This window comes from Moschus berezovskii, chromosome 4 (genome assembly GCF_049115385.1).
Source record: "Moschus berezovskii isolate FMDL1 chromosome 4, NW_MosBer_1.0, whole genome shotgun sequence".
Classification (NCBI taxonomy): Eukaryota; Metazoa; Chordata; class Mammalia; order Artiodactyla; family Moschidae; genus Moschus; species Moschus berezovskii.
The window spans coordinates 31,863,702-31,886,419 of record NC_142463.1 but is presented as its reverse complement, the minus strand read 5'-3'; the positions used below and the strand labels follow the sequence as shown (position 1 = coordinate 31,886,419).

Genomic DNA, 22,718 nt, shown 5'->3' with positions numbered 1-22,718 from the left:
ACATGGATGGAGATGGTTCCTTTTCTTTTCTTTTTGGATGATCCAAAGTGCCATGAGCAGCTAACCCTCTCAGTACCCAGCTTTGACTGAGTTATGTGGGTGATAGAATAATTGGTTGTTGATGGCACAGTCTGGTCCAGGACAAAGAAAAAGTCCATGCTGATGGGTATCTTCTGTCAGCTGAGTGAGGTCTGTATCCATTGGTCAGCGCAAGCAGTGACATCCCCTGTCCCCGCTCCAGCCTGTGCCCGGAGGCACTCAGCACGCCTGGGTCTGCACCCTGTGGCCTGGACACGAGGCACCTCCATTCTGGGGTGCAGGATTGTTACACTCTCTCCTCCTTTCCTGGGTGCCCGATCTGCAGGCAGACCAGGAGCTCCAGCAGCTCCAACGACCATCCGCCTTAGCTCCTGCATGGATGATTTCCCGTGGAACAAAGTTAGCATACCAGCAGCAGCCCGGATGGTGAAGAGTGAAGCCCATCCCACCACCCTAGAGTGGTTTATAAGCTCTCCTTGGGGAAATGCCTGGGTGTAGCCAACCAAGACCTCTGTGCTCGCTGCCTCACACTTAATTTGAAACTCTGGGTGGAGTGAGAAGAGGCCACTGGGAGCCCATCTCATGAAATTGGAACCCGCGGTTCCATGGAAGATGGATAGCAGAGAGGCATGGAGGCGTGTGCCTCTGGAAGAATGACTCCAAGCCACTGAAGTGTGTGCAGAGAGGGAGCTCGTCCCAGCTGGGGCTTCACAGACAAAGGCCAGCCAGACATCCCTAGGGAAAGGATTACTGGGCTTTTAAATGAGGGTTCAAAAACCAACCCCCTCGGTCTCTGATGGAGTCTCAGTGGTTGATAGATTCTCTGCACAGAGCATCAGAACCCATGTGCTGAACATGCACTGTCTCTGGAAACCCAGCTTACACAATCCCTCCAGCCTGGGACTGCTGCGTTCCATTGTCTATATGCCTCTGGACCAGCCCATCTCCTCTCTTAGCCTGAGTTTTCACCTCTATAAAGGAAAAGGATGGATTCATCCAGTGGGGTTTTTCCATCATAACTTTTTTCATTACTGTTTTTCTTTTTTTCTTAAATGAAATCTTGGATGGGACCCGGCATGGAAGTCAGATGAAAGTGAAGCTGTCCTATTTGAAGCTGGGGTGTCTATTAGGTTTGCCCTGCTCCCCTGGGGCAGCCCCTAGGAGACCCCAGGCTTCGTCAGATCCCAATGTGAATATCATTGGATTAGATTATCTACAAGTCCCTTCCAGCTCTGTAATTATACTCCCTGGTGGGGTAGACACAGCAGGGTTCTCTATTCCTCCCACCTCTGCGGCTTGGTCCCTACAGGCAAAGATTTGCTGGGAAAATCCCTCGGGCCCTCCGTCAGTGGGTCTCCATGGTGGCTTATTCCCCAGCCTTAGATTTCCTTGCCAGATTGATCTCTGTCTGGCTGAAAGTTCAGTCTGATAGCCTCACGGCCACTTAAGTTCCATACCCTGCTTAGAACAAGGCTAAGGGAACCCCCATGAGCTGAATGCCACTGACTGAATGCAATCTTGCTGGAAAAACAGGGCTGTGAGGAGGACCCAGCGCTCTGTGCCCTGCCACCCCTTAGGTCATTATTATCATGTCCCCCTTCGCCAGTGCCCACCATGGTTCATGTGACTCAGCATGGTCACCACCAAGCCCAGCACTGGATCATTGGCGAGGCATCTCGGTAGTCCACACCTCCTGTTCCCTTTGCTCTATGCTGTGTGGATAGGAATCCAAACCAGTCCCTAGCACTAGGGGCCCTTGACATGCTCTGATTCTGATTATCCAGATAGAGCCGACATCTGTTCTTTTAGACCAGGTCACCTTATAACCAGCACTTGGACCATATCCTCCCTGTCCACTCCCCAGAGTGATAGTCAGTGTACTCATCTCAGACTCTCTGCCCTTATTCCCCACATGTCCTGATTCTTAGGACAGTAGTTCCCAGCCTTTTTGGCACCAGGGACCAGTTTCACAGAAGATAGTTTTCCATAGACCGGGGGGCAGGGGAGATGGTTTCAGGATGATTTGAGCGCATTGCATTTTTTGTGCATTTTTATTTCTAATCTAATGCCACCTACAGGTGCGCAGCCAGAAGGTTGGGGACCCCTGTCTTAGAATGTAATTTAATAGAATGTAACAGTTAGGAGCCTGGGTTCTAACATCAGATCATCTGGGTCCAAACGCTGGCTCTGACTGTCCCCAAATAGATGACCCAGCAAGTTATTTCACCTTCTTTCTGCCCCTGTATCCTCATCTGTGAACTGGGATGATAAAGCGTCACTGACTCAATGAATATGAATTTGAGCAAACTCCAGGAGATACTGAAGGACAGGGAAGCCTGGCTTGCTGCAGTCCCTGGAGTCGCAAAGATTCAGACAGAATTTAGCAACTCAACAGTGACAACATCACATTCTTGGGGGGATAAAGGAGTTCATGCCCTTGAAGTGTTGCAATAGTGCCTAGTGCAGAATTTTTTATTCTTTCTGTTCACTGACCTTTGGTTCCTCTGGAAAGTTGCCTGGCTAATGAGGCAAATGGGAGCTGAAATGCAGTCCAAACTCTGCTTGAAAAGTTAAGAAATCCCTGGGCTCTGGATCTGGGCAGTATCAATCCTGCATGATTTTCTGTGTATCTCCCAACTTACATACCTAGCTGGCAGTTTCGTTTTTTCCAGCTCCCATGAGGAAACTGTACCAGGTTGGCCCATGTAATTGTTCTGCTTGGGTTTTGTTCTCTGCATCTTCCTTCAATAAGGACTCTGGAATTGGCTCACATCTTGGCTTACCCCTCTTGGAATTCTTCCTATAGCATATAGGCAGCTTGTTGGGACCCCATTTATATTCCCTTTAGCCCGCAAAGGAGGGATTTAGATGCAGCTCCAACTCAGAACAGATCATCTACCAGTAGAGTTCTCTCTTCTTCTTTCTTACTGGAACTGAGCTTGCCCCACAAATTAGCTAGTTTAATCCTCATCACAACTGTGATGCAGGTATCAACATCATCCCCACTTTACAGGGGACACCTGCCCAAAATGAAAATTAGCCCCACTGGGATGTGAAGGCCTATTTGACACCATAGCTCTGTTATCTTGCCTCCCATTTAGAACAAGTCTCCCATCAATAAAATTGTTACCCACCGTCATCTCACTCTAAAACCAGGCTCCTATCCCATCTACCCAGTGCCTCGATAGTTTGTTTTGTAGATAACCTTAGATAGACCCTTCCAGAATTATTTTTCTTTACGTTTTCATCATTGCAGTTGTCAAATGAGATTGATTTATACATTGATTTGGTAGCCCATATTTTTGCCATAATTCTGTGTACAAGTATACATGGAAAAATTGGAAGCTTAGGGATTAAAACATGCATAGAGATTCTTGAAGCTCAAATGGAAACATAGATGAGAAAGATGGGTCCCAGAAAGAAGAAATGATTATCAGCATATCAGTAAGTTAGTGAAATAGCTGAGATTCACACGCAGGTCTCTAGACTTCATCTTTAAGGGACTTGGACCCTCATTTGAGAAACTTCTTTTCTGATGCAGTTGCTTTGTGTTGCAGCTTAATAAGTTTAACTTTGAAACCTTAAGCATTACATTACTTGCCCCAAGCTTGTTTTTAGTCATGACAACCTACTTATCCCTTGTAGTGGATTAAATAATGTCCCTCAAAAGATAGGTTGATATTCAACACCATTACCTGCAAATGTTACCGTATTTGGATATAGGGTCTTTGAAGATAAAATCAAGTTAATATGTTGTCATGTTGGATTAGGGTAGGTCCTAGTCCAATGATTAGTGTTTCTATAAGAAAACAGAGATGTAGAATGGAGAACACCATGTGAAGACAGTGGCAGAGACTGGAATGGTGTAGCTACAAGCCAAGAATGCTTAGTGTTGCTGATAAGTGCCTGAGGCTAGGAGAAAGAACAGATTCCCCCATGGAGCCTCCAGAAGAAAGCAGCCTGGCCAGTACACCCAGAATGGGATTTCTAATTTCTAGAAGTCTGAGACAGTAAATTTCTATTGCTATAAGTCACCCAGTTTTCGATACTTTGTTATGCAGCCTTCAGAAATGAATACATCCCTCCAGAAATGAGTCCTGTTGTCCATATACGCCTCGGTCTAAAACTGTTCTCATCTGAAAGAGCGTCCTGATGGCAGGGATAGAGCAAAGAACTGGTAAACGCAGGGGGTCAGTCATAGAGCTCAGAATGTGGGTTCCTAAAGCAGTGGCAAGAGGGCACAGAGCAGAGAGGCTGGGAACCCCAAGAGCCTTCTGAGCTGGAGTAGGCTAGAAGCTGAGTGAGGATGCGTGGGCCTTACCCTCTGACTGCATTTGCTCACAGGCAAAGCCCTGGCGACCCACAGGGCATTGACACTTGCAGCTGGTACCCTCAAGGATGGGCTCCCCATTGTTGAAGCAGGGCCCACAGCGGCATGCATTGAATTCCATCAGGTACTGGTCCAGGGCCCGACGCATGTTCTGGCGCTTGGTCTCCAGGGATCCCAGGTTCGTGTGCCGCAGTATCTCATGGATCGGCCTCATCTGTGGGCACAGAGAGATGAGAGGGCTATACCCTGGGCTCTGTACAGCTTCCCAGAGCCCAAGAACTGGTCATCAAGCCTCGGGAAGGCCTGCTGCATGCCAGGCACAGATCCAGATTATCCTGCTGCATTAGATCCAAGCAGCCACTCTGTAAAGCGGGTATTGGGTTTCCCAGGCCGTGGATGAAGAAACAGAGTCTAAGAGGGTTTGAGTGACCAGCTCAGGACCACACACAATAGACCATGCTGAACATGGAGCTACATAACTTTGAAACCTATGGTACCCAGATCCCAGAGGAAGGCAAGAACCCAAAAGCTATCTGTGCCAACTCATCCACCCTCTCCAGCATTCTTAGGAGTCCGGAAGAGTATAAAGTACTTACATGTCTGTGAGTATGCTTTATTGTCAGCCTTCAATGCAGGGATTAATAAAGTTCTTGATAGGCAGTTGTGTTGCCACTGCTGAGCACAACCCCTAATGGTGTGAGTGTGGGGTTTGCCTGTGTGTATGCTGGGGTTGTTTTATATTTGCTGTAGCCCATTCTAGGCAAGAATGTAGTCCAGGGTTTCTCAGCCTCAGCACTATTGCATCTCCAGCTGAATAATTCTTTATTGGCAGGGACAGGCCGGCCTGTGCATTGTATGATCATTAGCAGCATTGCTGGCTTCTACCTACCAGGTGCCGATAGCATCTTCTAGCCATGAAAACCAAAACTGTTTTCTGACATTGCTAGATATCCCCTAGTGGGGAAAGGGTGGTCAACCCCTGCTTGGAAAGTAGTAGATAGACCAGAGAGCATTGAATCTGGGGCTGGAAAATCTGGCTTCCAATCCCAGCTCTGCTTCTAGCTGTGTGATGGGACATCTGTAAAGTGAGAGCAATAGTCCTATAGTCCTGGTTTATCAAGAGGATTAGAGTTGAAAGATAGGGAAGGGCTATCACACAGTCACACTTAAATGAATGCTGCTCACTTCTCAGCTGTGTGGCCCAGAACTGCCCCTCCTAAGCTTGAGCCCCATTATCTATAAAATGGGAATAATAACCTACTTAAAATTCACATGAGGATCTAAGGAAATAATGAATGTGAGATGCCATTGCAAAGAGGGAGAACAGTATAAAATAAAGCACCATTTTTATTAGGTGTGATGATAGTAAAAAAAAACCATGTTTTAAACTGCATGTATATATGGTTATCTTCAATATGCTTGTAACACTATTTTTTAAACAGATAAACATAACATGAAAACTCTTTCCCAGGTCTCTCATTTTACAGGAGAGGAACCTGAGGAGCTGAGAGAGGAAGGATTTGCCAAGGTCACAGAGCCATTCTGAGATGGGACTGCACCCCACTGGAGCAAACTTACTTCTCAAGAATCAGAGGTCAGTAAGGGCACTCGCCATGCTTTGAGTGGGTTCCTGGAAATGTGTACAGAAAGACCTGTGGCAAACGAACCTTGTCCTGTGACCAGGGGCCGAGGCTGAGGTCACCAGGCTGGTCATGTTGGTATTGGCTGGGCCCCCAGCCAAGGGGAAAAGACCATTACTGGAAGTGCAGGGAATTTGTTCCTACTGTTAGGAAATTGGTGCAGAATGGAGTGCCCTGGATAAATATGACTCTTAGTTCCAGAGAAAGCCAGGACCGTTGGGCAGCTTCCCTTTGACCTTCCGGGGGAGCCCAGAACTCAGACCTCCATCTCTCCTTTCTATTCCCTGAATCCTCAAGACGAGGGTGTGGAAGAGCTGGTGGGACTTAAAGATGGAAGAATATTGGGGAAATGATTCTTAAAATGTTAGAGCTTGAAAGCTAATGGCAACAGTCTTGTTCCCATTTTACAAATGAAAAAAAAAATCAGAGAAGGAAAGTAGTATGATATAACACACTATAAAATAACAGCATATAATAATGTATATAACAACATCATCACATGCATGATTCCTGTGTTCACTCAGTCTAAGCACCTGCCATAAATAGACACTGCTAAATCAATCACCTCAGATATGCAGATGACACCACCCTTATGGCAGAAAGTGAAGAGGAACTAAAAAGCCTCTTGATGAAAGGGAAAGAGGAGAGTGAAAAGGTTGGCTTGAAGCTCAACATTCAGAAAACAAAGATCATGGCATCTGGTCCCTTCACTTCATGGGAATTAGATGGAAAAACAGTGGAAACTGTGTCAGACTTTATTTTTCTGGGCTCCAAAATCACTGCAGATGCTGACTGCAGCCATGAAATTAAAAGATGCTTACTCCTTGGAAGGAAAGTTATGACCAACCTTGATAGTATATTAAAAAGCAGAGACATTACTTTGCCAACCAGGGTCCTTCTAGTGAAGGCAATGGTTTTTCCCGTGGTCATGTATGGATGTGGGAGTTGGACTGTGAAGAAAGCTGATCGCCGAAGAATTGATGCTTTTGAACTGTGGTGTTGGAGAAGACTCTTGAGAGTCCCTTGGACTGCAAGGAGATCCAACCAGTCCATTCTAAAGGAGATCAGTCCTGGGTGTTCATTGGAAGGACTGATGCTAAAGCTGAAACTGCAGTACTTTGGCCATCTCATGCGACGAGTTGACTCACTGGAAAAGACTCTGATGCTGGGAAAGGTTGGGGGCGGGAGGAGAAGGGGACAACAGAGAATGAGATGGCTGGATGGCATCACCGACTCTGTGGACATGAGTTTGAGTGAACTCCGGGAGTTGGTGATGGACAGGGAGCCCTGGCATGCTGTGATTCATGGGGTCACGGAGAGTCGGACACGACTGAGCAACTGAACTGAACTGAACTGAACTAAAGCTCTGGGAATATGCAAGTGGAAAAGACTCTTTCCACTCTGAGCATCAAGTTCCAAACAACTCTCTAACTGGCCTCCCCTCCATGTTTGTAGTCTGATTGTCTATCTGTCTGTCTGTCTCTGAGCATTTTTGTTTTAAAGCACAGCTTTAGTTGCATCAATCCCCTGCTCTATGACCTGCCAACAGCCTCATGCATCGTATTCAAACTTCCAGGGGTCATCATGGGTTGTGAAGAGATCCTGAGCATTAGAATCAGTCAGTCTTGGCTCCAGTTGGACTGTGCCATTTTCTAGTTCTGAGATTTGGCCAGTTTCCTTAACCTCCACAAACCTGCCTCCTCATCTGACTTCACTGAGTACTGACGTCTCTCTCCCTAACCTTGAGACGTAACATTTTACTTTCCCCATGTTACAGAGCAGAACCCTGAGCCTCAGAAAATGAAGTAACTCATCCAAGGTCACACACACACACATCCAAAAGGTGGCTGATCCATAAGCCAAACTACGTCTTTTTTACTCCAAACCCAAGTTCTCTCTCCCAAAAGGCAGTATTGGGTCTTCTCCAAATCATGCACATCAGTCTTCCCCTTGGAAGTTTCGCTCAAAGCAACCAAAGAGCTTACCTCTTGCCCATGAAAGTTGATATATTACTCCTGATATCAATTTTACAGTTTTGCCCAAATCACTAATAGCTTGATGATAGCAATTTTCAGACCCTATGTGAATTACAGGTGCATGAAAATGGTCCCTTACTTATTGGAGAAGAAATGAAATCAAGGTTAATCCATCTGACCTCTTTCTTCATAGAAAAGAGGGTGTTGTAATAGATTTTTAGGTTTAACTGTTTGTATATATTTTAAAGAGAAGGACTGTGTCTACACCTGGAATTTTAAACTATACGTAGAAAATGAGCAAAGGTCAGGAAAAATGGGCAAGAAGACAATAATATTTTATTTAAAGCCCATGAACATAGATGCAAAAGTCCTTAACAAAATTCTAGCAATCAGAATCCAACAACACATTAAGAAGATCATACATCATGACCAAGTGGGCTTTATCCCAGGAATGCAAGGATTCTTCAATATCCGCAAATCAATCAACGTAATACACCATATTAACAAACTGAAACATAAAAATCATATGATTATCTCAATAGATGCAGAGAAAGCCTTCGACAAAATTCAACATCCATTTATGATTAAAAAAACCCTCCAGAAAGTGGGAATAGAAGGGACATACCTCAATATAATAAAAGCTATATATGACAAACCCACAGCAAACATTATCCTCAATGGTGAAAAACTGAAAGCATTTCCCCTAAAGTCAGGAACAAGACAAGGGTGCCCACTCTCACCGCTACTATTCAACATAGTTCTGGAAGTTTTGGCTACAGCAGTCAGAGCAGAAAAAGACATAAAAGGAATACAAATTGGAAAAGAAGAAGTAAAACTTTCACTGTTCACCGATGACATGATCCTCTACACAGAAAACCCTAAAGACTCTACCAGAAAACTACTAGAGCTAATCAATGAATACAGTAAAGTTGCAGGGTATAAAATCAACACACAGAAATCCCTTGCATTCCTATACACTAATAATGAGAAAATAGAAAGAGAAATTAAGGAAACTATTCCATTCACTGTTGCAACGAAAAGAATTAAATACTTAGGAATATATCTACCTAAGGGAACAAAAGACTTGTACATAGAAAACTATAAAACACTAGTGAAAGTAATCAAAGAGGACACTAATAGATGGAGAAATATACCGTGTTCGTGGATTGGAAGAATAAATATTGTAAAAATGAGTATACTACCCAAAGTAATTTATACATTCAATGCAATCCCAATCAAGCTACCAACGATATTTTTCACAGAACTAGAACAAATAATCTCACAATTTGTATGGAAATACAAAAAACCTCGAATAGCCAAAGCAATCTTGAGGAAGAAGAATGGAACTGGGGAAATTAACCTGCCGTACTTCAGGCTCTACTACAAAGCCACAGTCATCAAGACAGTATGGTACTGGCATAAAGACAGAAATATAGATCAATGGAACAAAATAGAAAGCCCAGAGATAAATCCACGTACCTATGGACACCTCATCTTTGACAAAGGAGGCAAGAATATAAAATGGAGAAAAGACAGTCTCTTTAACAAGTGGTGCTGGGAAAACTGGTCAGCCACTTGTAAAAGAATGAAACTAGAACACTTCCTAATACCAGACACCAAAATAAACTCAAAATGGATTAGAGAGCTTAATGTAAGACCAGATTCTATAAAACTCCTAGAGGAGAATGTAGGCAAAACACTCTCTGACATAAATCACAGCAGGATCCTCCAAGACTCACCTCCCAGAATATTGGAAATAAAAGCAAAAATAAACAAATGGGACCTAATTAAAATCAAAAGCTACTGCATAGCAAAGAAAACTATAAGCAAGGTGAAAAGACAGCCTTCAGAATGGGAGAAAATAATAGCAAATGAAGCAACTGATAAAGGATTAATCTCCAAAATATACAAGCAGCTCCTGCAGCTCAATTCCAGAAAAATAAATGACCGAATCAGAAAATCGGCCAAAGAACTAAACAGACATTTCTCCAAAGAAGACATGAAGATGGCTAACAAACACATGAAAAAATGCTCAACATCCCTCATAATCAGAGAAATGCAAATCAAAACCACAATGAGATACCATTTCACACCAGTCAGAATGGCTGCTATCCAAAAGTCTACATGCAATAAATGCTGGAGAGGGTGTGGAGAAAAGGGAACCCTCTTACACTGTTGGTGGGAATGCAAACTAGTACAGCCACTATGGAGAACAGTGTGGAGATTCCTCAAAAAACTGGAAATAGAACTGCCATATGATCCAGCAATCGCACTCCTGGGCATACACACCGAGGAAACCAGAATTGAAAGAGACACATGTACTCCAATGTTCATCGCAACACTGTTTATAATAGCCAGGACATGGAAGCAACCTAGATGTCCATCTGCAGACGAATGGATAAGAAAGCTGTGGTACATATACACAATGGAGTATTACTCAGCCATTAAAAAGAATGCATTTGAACCAGTTCTAATGAGGTGGATGAAACTGGAGCCTATTATACAGAGTGAAGTAAGCCAGAAAGAAAAACACCAATACAGTATACTAACGCATATATATGGAATATAGAAAGATGCAAATTATAACCCTGTATACGAGACAGCAAAAGAGACACAGATGTATAGAACAGTCTTTGGGACTCTGTGGGAGAGGGTGAGGGTGGGATGATTTTGGAGAATGGCATTGAAACATGTATATTATCATATGTGAAATGAATCACCAGTTCAGGGTCGATGCATGGGGCTGCTATGCGGGGATGACCCAGCGGGAGGATAAGGGGAGGAGGGAGGTGGGAGGGAGGTTCAGGAAGGGGATCTCATGTACACCCGGGGCGGATTCATGTCAATGTATGGCAAAACCAACCAATATAATATTGTAAAATAATTAGCCTCCAATTAAAAAAAAATAAAGTGTTTTCCTTGAAATTATGCAAAAAATAAATAAATAAAAGCCCCAAAATGCAACTCTCATTTTCTAATGGCCTACATTTTCTTCACCCTAAACTCAAGCTATCTCTCCCAAAAGACAGTATTGGGTTTTCTTGCATGTGAATTGAATAGTGTGATGATACTAGTGGAACAATTCACTTGCTTTACAGTTTGAATTCAACTTTACCTCCTTTGTGGGGTTAGAGATTTAAGGCAAGCTTTCTCAATTTTGGGACTGTTAGCACCAGCAGCCAGGTGTTTCCTTGCTCTGGGGGATGCCCTGTGCATTGGGGCGTGTTTAGTAGCCTCCCTGGCTTCTGGCCCCTAGGTGCCAATAGCATCTTCTCAGATGTTACAAGCAAAAATGTCTTCAGATATTGCCCAATGTATCCTGGGGGAGAAAAATTGACCCCAGTGGCTGAGAACAATGGCTTTAAGGAAGGTGCTAGAATAGAGGGAAGAGAGAACTGGACATGAAGTCCAGAGGTCTTGGATCCAGGTACTTCCACTTATGGGCTCTGTGACCCTAAATGATTCCCTTGATGACTTGGAACCTCAATTTCCTAATCTTTTCAATGGGGAGAATCCTATCTGTGCTAGAGGTCATTGTGATGAGATCATTTAGAGCAGGGGTAGCAGACTATAGCTTGAAATCACACTAAGCCCACAGCTTGTTTTCGTATGGCCTTTGAGCTAAGAATGACTTTAACATTTTTACAAAATTGGAGAAAAAGAACTTGTATGAAAGAAACTGTATATAGCCTAGAAACCTAAAGTATTTACTGTCTGCTCCTTACAGAAAAAAGTTTGCCAACATCCAACTTAACAGATGTGATTTTTAAAGTTTTTTATATATAAATGTGACTAGTGCTTTTTTTTTATAAGGTGGCCTATTCCTGAAGAAATTCTAGTACTACTAGTCTAACACTAGACCCTAACCAGATAGTAAGCTTGTGACCCCAGCTCTCCTGCGGCTTGCATATAGGTCACACATCCCTGTAGTCAGGCTTGGATAAGGCCACCAGTTCAGCGTGCCGTTACATTTAATCTTATTTTTTGATGGACTCATAATAAGAAATATAAAATGATCTGGTCTGCTTCACTTTCATTCCTTGTGGACCTAGAGTTTCTTCAACTGCGAAAAGACTTACCTCAAAATCAATAACAGCAGGATTATACTTTAATGACCTCCCCCAGGAACGGTACGTAATCATGCTGCTGTCTTGTGTCAAGCCACCTCCCCAGCCAGAACTGCCACCGCGCACCCGAGAAATGAAGTCTTCCACTCCCATGGCCTTCTTGTTGTCAGCTACCATCAAGAGAATAATCACGTTAGCCCATTTCCTTAGATGCCAAAGGACCAGTTAGCAAGCTCCACTAAATGAGATTTGAAACGGAGTTTAAGTACTCTCCTTAGAGCTGTCTCCCAGTTTTCTACCTTGCTCAATTAACTAGCAGGATGAGGCAGAAAAGAAGTCCCAACACTTGGAAATCAACTCATCCTTTGGATTAGAGCAGGCCCTGGGAAGACAGCTCAACCCAACATGGAGGAGGGAGAAGATGGAAAAATGGATGATGATTGATTGATTCATGTACTCATTTACAAGCCAAATGTTTGCTTCGTGCTTACTATATGCCAAATAGCTTCAATCAAATATTATAGGTGTTATAACTGATTTCTCAGTAGGGGTTCAGAGAAAGATGTGGTCAGATCTACAGTAGGAGTGGGGAGGTGGTCAGGTAAAAAGTCAGTTACCTAGAAGAATGGATAAATCTTGGCAGGTAAATGGAGGGAGGAGGGAAAGGCAACCGAGAAGTATTTAACTTAACACCCTGAGATGAGTAGCCCAGTGCAATGGAAGTAACTTGACCCTCATCTACTCATCCATCTGTTATAAACTATTTCAGCATCCTTGCATCTTGTGTGTCTTTCACCTGGAAAAAATGACTCATTACATGTTGAATGAATGAGTGAATACATGATATAGTGACCTGTCCAGGAGATGTTATAAAATATTCTTGCACAATTTTTCTCTAATAATTATTCTTTGAACTTGGACTTGGTAACCACATTTTTATCTCTCAGCAAACTTGTGTCCTTCCTCTGAGCTGTACCTGATGGGACTTGATCTCAATCGTTAACTTTCCAGATTCTGTCTGCACATGCCTTTCCTCCCAGCTCTTACTCAGATCTTTGCTTGAAATCTAGGACGTTGTACAAATAGGAAGTCAGGCATTTCTAAGGTGATCTCAGCCCATGTTGGGATTCAAAATAGGGACACTACAGGTCATTGGTTCGGGGTATTCAACAGATACATAGTGTGACCATCGACTGAAATGGAATCAATTGGGAAGGAGAATATATATGCCTCGATGATGTGTCCAAGGAGGAATCTGGCTTCTTCTGGGGGGAGCCCATTATTAATACTTGCTTAGTTTGCCATCTCCAGATTTTTTACAGGGTCCTAATGATAAACTTCCTCCAACTTGTATCTCCTCTGTATACGCATACTCAATGCCCAAAGAGACTCCAAAGCATCTCTTGATTTCAGCGCTGGTAACACCTGCAACAGGAAGCAGAGAAACACAGAAAGCTGAGACATGAAAGACAGTGAATATGTACAATCAGCTCATAATAGCAGTTCATAGCTCTCCAACTCACAGTAGTAAAACCAGCTTCTATTTTAGAGTCGATGAGATCCAGGTTGAAATCCCTGTTCTTTAACTCAGTTTCAGTGTTTTCTTCTCTACGGTCCCAATGCAAATGTTCTTGAAATAAGAAGGAATATGGATTGCACACGCTAGTTGGTCAAAAGTGCTTGTTCCTTTTCCTTGGCACATTCTCCACGGGGCCTCCTTGAGAAGGTGATGCTGTCTAATCTCCTTTACCCCCTGAGCCTAGTGCAGTACCTGGCCCGTGATTGGCACCAATCTTGCATATGTTGCCCCTTCCTCTCTCCTTTTTCACTGTCATTCTGAAGTCCACACAAGCTCCAATTTAAATACCATTTCTTCTGTGAAGCACTTTTGAATCAGAACACTTCCCCCTTTCTTCAAAGATACCCATGTGCTTTGTTTGGGCCTGAATGATCATCTGTGTCCCAATTCTTTTTGCCCAGGTCCTTTTTGCACCTCAGAGAGGCTAGGTGCTGTCAGAAGATTGATAGATCACCTTGGGGAGGCCGCGTGACTTCTGACCCTATGAGAACCATGAGGCCCACATTAGCTGCCTCTGTCTATATCCGAGGAGCTGCTGAGGAATCTGCATTTTGCAAATGAAGAACATAATTCTCAAAGGAGTGATGTCATTTTGCCCCAAATCCCAGAGCCTGTAGGTGAACAGATCAGGGTTTCCAACCCTTGGTCAACTGGCAAGATAAGGCTAGAAAAGCAGACCACAGCAAGATATTGACCATTGCTACAGAGTTCAACTTCCTCTGTAGCTAAAGTCTTCTGCAGGCTGTGAACTGGAGTTTATATTTTCAGCACATCATTGCTTTTCACTGCAACTATAAATAACTACAACTAGTCAGTGTATTATCCTGGCAACCACAAAGGAAAAATCATTTAGGTTGTCATTCAGTTAAGCTAAAGATTAGATTCAGTATTTTCAAGGGAGTTTTGGGCAGCAAGTTTACTTGCTGGCATTCCCATGAAACTAAACTCTATGAGGTCAAGCACTGACATCTTATTTACCACTCTGTCAGTCTGCTATGGAGGAGGATCTCCATAAATACCCTTAGGATAAATGATTGATGAATGAAAATGAATGCCAAGAGTTGTTTGGTACCAGCTTCTGATGGAAAGAATCTTAGAAGTCAGGAATCATGAATTAAAATCCCAGTCACTTAGATGAATGCACAAAAAAATTACTATATATGGAACTGGGGGAATCAACCTGCCGGACTTCAGGCTCTACTACAAAGCCACAGTCATCAAGACAGTATGGTACTGGCATAAAGACAGAAATATAGATCAATGGAACAAAATAGAAAGCCCAGAGATAAATCCATGCACCTTTGGACACCTTATCTTTGACAAGGGAGGCAAGAATATTCAATGGAGAAAAGACAATCTCTTTAACAAGTGGTGCTGGGAAAACTGGTCAACCACTTGTAAAAGAATGAAACTAGAACACTTCCTAACACCATACACAAAAATAAACTCAAAATGGATTAAAGATCTAAATGTAAGACCAGAAACTATAAAACTCCTAGAGGAGAACATAGGCAAAACACTCTCCGACATAAGTCACAGCAGGATCCTCCATGACCCACCTCCCAGAATATTGGAAATAAAAGCAAAAATAAACAAATCGGACCTAATTAAAATCAAAAGCTTCTGCACAGCAAAGGAAACTATAAGCAAGGTGAAAAGACAGCCTTCAGAATGGGAGAAAATAATAGCAAATGAAGCAACTGATAAAGGATTAATCTCAAAAATATACAAGCAGCTCCTGCAGCTCAATTCCAGAAAAATAAATGACCCAATCAAAAAATGGGCCAAAGAACTAAACAGACATTTCTCCAAAGAAGACATAAAGATGGCTAACAAACACATGAAAAGATGCTCAATATCACTCATAATTAGAGAAATGCAAATTAAAACCACAATGAGGTATCATTTCACGCCAGTCAGAATGGCTGCTATCCAAAAGTCTACAAGCAATAAATGCTGGAGAGAGTGTGGAAAAAAGGGAACCCTCTTACACTGTTGGTGGGAATGCAAACTAGTACAGCTACTATGAAGAACAGTGTGGAGATTCCTTAAAAAAACTGGAAATAGAACTGCCATACGACCCAGCAATCCCACTCCTGGGCATACACACCGAGGAAACCAGAATTGAAAGAGACACATGTACCCCAATGTTCATCACAGCACTGTTTATAATAGCCAGGACATGGAAGCAACCTAGATGTCCATCCACAGACGAATGGATAAGAAAGCTGTGGTACATTTACACAATGGAGTACTACTCAGCAATCAAAAAGCATACATTTGAATTAGTTCTAATGAGGTGGATGAAACTGGAGCCTATTACACAAAGCGAAGTAAGCCAGAAACAAAAACACCAATACAGTATATTAACACATATATATGGAATATAGCAAGAGGATAACGATAACCCTGTATACGAGACAACAGCAGAGACTTGGATGTGTGGAGCAGTCTTTTTGACTCTGTGGGAGAGGGCGAGGGTGGGGTAATTTGGGAGAATGGATTGAAACATGTATATTATCATACGTGAAACAAATCTGACATGGTTGGAGGCTCCCCACCTCAACACTCTGTGGATTTAAGAGGCCGTTTCTTCCGGAAGTGTATAAAATAGCCTGGGATAGAACCTGCACGCTGAATTTGCTAATTAAGAAATGAGAAACCAGAACTATAAAGGTGGCATAGAAATACAAGAAATTATTCTTTAGTAATTTTTTAAAACTTTGAACAGAGTTACAGATTTTGCCATTTGTTATAAATTGGTATATGTAATTTAACCAAAACTATGAGAAAGTTGGTATTGTGTGAACTCTGAGGCACTTTCGACATGTTGTAGGAGTGAGGTGGACTTTCTTGAGTTCTACACATTCATAAGTGAATGGTCTGTATCTCGGGCCTTTGTTGGTTTTCTGTGAGCTGTAGTTTCTGGGAAGTGAGCAGCTCTCATTCCTGTAACTCTTGTAACCCAGTCATTCGTGTGCCCCCTTCATGAGGATTCAGTGCGGCTGTGGTGCTGTTATCCCTCTGATAGGAACTCTAACTCAGGGTAAAGCCCCAAGATGTGTTACTTATTTTTATTTTATATTGTACTATATTTTATTTACAGTATTGTGTTTGTTTCAGGTGTATAGTAAAGTGATACATATATATATATATATATATATATGAATTAACAAAAGCAGTTCCCGTCTTTTGATGGGGAGTTTGTGGTTTATAATATAAATGGCATTATTTTGAGAGAGGGATAACTTAGGTAAGGCATTGGGTTTTTTTTTTCTTTTTGCAGCTTGAGGCAGTTGTAAAATAACTTAATGTAGCTTTTTGCAACTGTGTATTTTATAGTATTTTTTTCATTTGGTGATATTTTAACTGTTAATGTTTATGGCATTGTGCTTTATACCATTTATTAAATTTTATAAATAAAAAAATAAAAAAAGGAATCATGAATTCAAATCCCAGTCACTTAGATGAATGGACAAAAAAATTACTATATATAGAATAATTATATACATATTATATAATTAATAATGATCAAGTTGTTATGTATAATTATAACTTATATATAATCATTATAATTATATAAATTACAAGTTATATACTTACATATAAATAATATATGATACATAATTATATATATTAAATAGTGTATATAATTATTATATATTATATGTAATTATTATACATTAAAAATTGTATACATATGTATACACTCTATGTAGCCCATCAGTTCAGTTCAGTTCAGTTCAGTCGCTCAGTCTTGTCTGATTCTCCGCGACCCCATGAATCACAGCACGCCAGGCCTCCCTGTCCATCACCAACTCCTGGAATTCACTCAAACTCATGTCCACAGAGTCGGTGATGCCATCCAGCCATCTCATTCTCTGTCGTCCCCTTCTCCTCCCGCCCCCAACCTTTCCCAGCATCAGAGTCTTTTCCAGTGAGTCAACTCTATGTAGCCCATAGATATATGTATATATATGTATAACACACACACACACACGTATATATACACACATCCTATAGATATATCCCATATAAAGAGATCCTACCTTAAAACGTAAAGAAATCCTGCCATTTAGGACAATGTGGATGAAACTAGAGGACATTATACTGATGAAATAAGTCATACGCAAAAAGGTAAAAACCTTTATGATCGTACTTATACGTGAACTCTACAAAAGTCACATATATAGAAGCAGAGAGTAGAATGGTGGTTTCCCAGGACAAGGAGGTGGTTGGGAAAAGGGGAGATGCTGCAGAAGGTTGCAGTTGTGTTGGAGAAATAAACCTAGAGAGCTAATTTACAGCCTGGTGATTCTAGTTAATAATACTGTATTGAAAACTAGAAATTTGCAAAGGGAGTAGATTGCAAGTACTCTTATCACACACACACACACACCTGACTATGTGAGAACATACGTTAATTAGCTTGACTGTAATAATCATTTCATTATATATATATATATAAAATCATCATACTGTATACTTTAAATATATACAAAATTTTTTTTAAAGTGAAACAAAACACATCCCTGTCCCTGACACCCTGTATGAACTTAGAAGAGGTCCCCAATCTCACGGAGTCTCAGTTTCCCATTTATGGAGAGGAGTTAGACTTGCTCATCCCCAGCCTCTCTTGGCCAGGGCCCTCTGAGCCGCTGTGTGCAGTGGTTTCTGAATAACTCTGAACTGGGAGTTTCTGGGAGAAGTGATCCTTTATGCACTAGCACTCAGCACCAAGCAAACGGCTTCTTCTGCCATTTCCGTTCAAGTGCTTTTAATTTTTAATGCACTACTAATTGAGGAAGATTTAGCATATTTAATTGTTTTGATTAAAAATTGCTTCAACAGTGATAAACAAAAGTGGATGAAAGGAATCCATGGGCAGAAGCCAGAGTGATTGCTTAGGTGAGAGGTGGAGTGCTGCCGAATTAAAGTGACAGGACGGGCTGATTAGTGGGGGCTGGAGGATGCTTGTGCAGTGATTATGCTCAAGAAGGGTCTGCCGACAGCTTGCCAGGCGCTGCTGAAGAAAATTCTACAGTAAGCCTTGATTGCAAAGAATTGCCTCCTGAGGACCCTGAAGGAGGGTACCAGCCAACAAGGGGAGGTCTCTGACTTAAGAACCACACAGCGTGAGGGCTAAAAGTATCCTTAGTCACCTACCTGACAGGTCTCACGTTTAGCTGTGACATGCTTGGTTCATAAAGATTAATTATCTTGCCTAAGACCATACAGTTAAAAAGAACAGTGGAGCTGAGATTCAAACACATCTGTCATACTTAGAAGAATTAGTGGTACTTTCACTAATTTCAGTTATTTCATTAGAATAAATTCTACTGAAGATTTTAGTAAGCATCTACTATTACCATCGCAGACATACTGACTCTTGGACAAGGTAGACACTGTGAGGATAAAACTGACATAAATATGATGCCAGTCTGAACAAGTGAGGTCCTGGCCTTGAGAAGCTAGCAGGCGTGGGCCATATAGTCAGTGAAGACTCACGTGGATCTGAGAGTTGCTCATTTCGATACACCAGGGCTAGAAGAGGAGTCTCTTGCCAGAAGTAATTGGGACTGCCATGTCAAAGCCGTCTACAGAGCACCCGTGGAAAACCAGTAAGCTGGGATAGGGGCCAGGGGAGGTCAAATGTGATGCCAAAATCCAGGACTTGAGGCTGGTATAGAAGCTAAGACAGAAAGCCAGAGTGACAGATGCAAAGAGCAGAGGAGGGGGTGAGGGAAGAGCAGAAATATGTCCAACGCGATTGAGTAACACTTGCCTGGATGGGCACATGGCATGGGTGGACAGACTATAGGACCAGGCTGTGCTCTGCCAGGGCTCCACCCCATCTCAGCAGCCTGACTCCTTAGATGTCAGCTCTGGACCAGATCAAACTGGCATTTGCTTTGGGCTTTTGAACTCAGTGAATTGGAGTTGATGTTTGCTGAACCTTGCTGCATAGTGAGATCTTCTGGAGTGCTTATTAAAAATAGGTTCCAGGTCCCCACTTCTCTCGATTCTGATTCTGTATTTCAGAGTAATCAGCAAATGATATTTTAAACAAGTATCTCAGATGAAACTGATGCAGTGCATCTGGGATCAGATATTTAGTACCTTCGGAGAAGGCGATGGCACCCCACTCCAGTACTCTTGCCTGGAAAATCCCATGGATGGGGGAGCCTGGTGGGCTGCAGTCCATGGGGTCGCTAAGAGTCAGACACGACTGAGCGACTTCACTTTCACTTTTCACTTTCACGCATTGGAGAAGGAAATGGCAACCCACCCCAGTGTTCTTGCCTGGAGAATCCCAGGGACGGGGGAGCCTGGTGGGCTGCCGTCTATGGGGTCGCACAGAGTCAGACACGACTGAAGCGACTTAGCAGCAGCAGCATTAAGTACCCTCGTCTACAGAGACCCTCCAGTGACCTGTCACAGCAAGCTGGCCTCCACCCTGTCCTAGTTAATGCCTTAAATAAGGACCTAGCAGCCAGGCTCCTTGTATCTACCCAGGCGGAAGGAACTAGAGAATGTACCAGGATCCAAAAAGCCCTCAAAAGGCTGATGAACAGACAGACCAAGCACGAGAAATGAGATTCTGATTGGAAAGTTACAAGATCCTGTCCTGGAGATAAAATACCAAGCACATGAGCACAGTACGGGATAGAGTCAGCCTAGCAGGAGAATCGGAGAAAAGGCCCCAGCATTGTAGATGGCTTCCAGCTCAGTGACGCCAAGTGAAAGTTATACTCAATAGAGGAAAGGCAGTGATAACCTCCCTCCTTCTGCACAGGTTAGAGAAACCCGGAACCTGGAGCTGAGTTCTGGGAGCCATACTTTTCAAAGGAAATAAGAAAATGAGACATTCACTGGGCACCACGCAGCCTTTGAAAAAAAGGAAATCCTGCCGTATGCAACAGCATGGCTGAAGCCTGAGGTCATTATGCAAAGAAGCCGGTCACAGAAAGACCAGAACTGCATGATTCTACTTAATGTGAAGTATGTAAAGTGCTCAAACTCACAGAAGCAGAGCACAGAATTGTGTTTGCTGGGGACAGGGGGAGTGGGTAATGAGGCATAAACTCTCAGTTATCCTAGATGAATAAGTTTTGGAGTTCCTGTTGTACCACCCTGTCCTTAGAGTGAAGAATTCTGTATTGTATCCTAAAACATTTGTTACTAGAGTAAATCTCGTGTTAAGTGTTCTTACCACAGTAAGATTAGAAAAAAGAAGAAGATGGGGAATGTTTGGGTAAGAAGAAGCATAAGGATGAAGAAATTCAAAGCCTGGTCCTTTTGGGAATGTTTAAGGTGATGTGGGATGTTTATTGGAATGAGGAAGGAGACATTTCTGTCTCAGAGAACTAGACTCAACTTCCCAGAGGGTTGTCTTAAGGAAAAGGAATTAATGGCTTGTTGGTGGGGCTACAAGGGCAAGAACTAGGACCAAAAGGGCAGACGCTACAGAGAGAGGTTGAGACTCAATGTAAGGCAAATCGCTGCAGCGCTCAGAGGCCAGGGAGATCGTTGCTTCGTGAGGCAGTGAGCGCCCCACATCTGGAGGGTACCAAGCCCGAAGCTGGCTGTGTGCTTGTGAGAAGAAGGGTTTGAAGTATAGATGAGCGGTCTTTTAAGAGCTCCTCCAAAGCCAAGATTCTGAAACTTTAAGAACATACCAGAACACTTGAGGAACATTTGGGATAACTTCGTTATATCCTTAGTAATTTCTTATTGTGTGCTGGGCATCTGGAAAATAAAGAAGGTTAAGGGGAGTGTTTGCTGTCAGGGCGCTTACAGCCAGGTGTGGAGACGTGGACAGGTAAGCTGACAGTTCTTGTACTGGGTGGTGAGGACTTTGCAAGAAGCAACAAATGCATAGGTATAAAAGGAAGGGTACCAGAGACGAGTGTGAAAGGATGAGTAGGGATTAACCAAATTGTGAGGCGGACGTTGAGAGCAGAGCGTGGGTACAAGGAGGCCTGGGGACCCCAGCAGCAAGATTCTGCTCAGAGAGGCCAACATGGTCTAAACTCAAGAGTGGAAGAAAGGGAGATGCAGATCAGTCCAGGAAGTACTGGGAGACCCATGGGTCCTCCACACTCTCCTCTGGTCCCTAGAGGAGCTGTTGTGCCCACCAGGGAGGCCAGGAGCCTGGGAGACGCTTCTCCGGTCGCCATGTCTGCTTCTTGTTTTCCACCTGGCCTGGGCTGTGAGCAGGTGTGAGAGCTCTCCTCACGCGTCCGTGGAGATGCTGCATCCACACGGCTCCGAGGCAGAACCAGGCAGCCTGACTCCTGAGGTGCCGGAAGCAGCAAGTCTCTGCCATTCCTCAGATGAAAAGCATCGGGTGGAAAACAGCAGGTGTGATGCATTATTTATCTTCATGCAACAAACAAATGCCACTCAGGTGGCTTTGATTTATGTGCCGTGTTGCTTTGCTACATTGGTTGCTCCCAAAGACAGCCTCAGAAAGGAAAGGAAGAATCGTATGGTCTATTTCATGCCGTAACATTGGAAAAGATGGTTGTTTAGTGTGTGGCTGGATGAGCCGGGAAGTGTTGGTTAACTAACTTGCCCCTTCTGTGCTTCTGTGTATCCATTAAAATGCGTGCTTCTTCCCAACTTCGTGAGAATAAGAGTCCCAGTAACTCTGTGCCCTGGCATGTGCCGTTCCCTGTAAAAGTCCGCTTACTTCCTTCACTGAGTTCCTCCCACTCAGCTCAAGGAAGCTTTCCTGTACTCCCAAAGGCCCTGTGTCTATGTCCCCACGGCATCCCTATGTGTCCGTCATGGCACCCCCATGCCTCCCTATAGCATAGTATTTAGCGCACTATGGTAATTGTTAATTTCTTGATCTGTTTTTCCAATTATTCTGCAAACTTACAATGTCATCTCTTGGGTTTTCAAGACTTAGCATGTGATAGGCCCCAGAAGTGCCCCAGGGATGCGCTAATTCCAACCTATCTAGACAGTACATCTAAAATGTTTCTTTGAGAGTCACTGGTCTTCTTTTGGTTGATGATACAAATTGCATCTTTGTAATGTCTCCTGTTTGATTGAGTTGGTATTTTATAAAGCTCTTTC

The 22,718-nt window shown here is 43.1% G+C and overlaps 1 protein-coding gene across 1 annotated transcript in view; it reads right to left on the bottom strand.

Moving 5' to 3' along the window:
- Positions 1-248: 248 nt before the first annotated feature.
- The window catches only part of C8A (complement C8 alpha chain), an 82,576-nt gene continuing 60,106 nt past the window's right edge, over positions 249-22,718 (bottom strand). Inside the window, exons 8-11 of the mRNA XM_055403806.2 lie at positions 13,346-13,477; positions 12,065-12,222; positions 4,361-4,583; positions 249-410 (exon numbers count right to left, since the gene is read on the bottom strand). Coding sequence (XP_055259781.2) covers positions 259-410; positions 4,361-4,583; positions 12,065-12,222; positions 13,346-13,477 — 665 coding nt within the window. The 3' untranslated portion in view covers positions 249-258. The remainder of the gene's footprint in view (positions 411-4,360; positions 4,584-12,064; positions 12,223-13,345; positions 13,478-22,718) is intronic.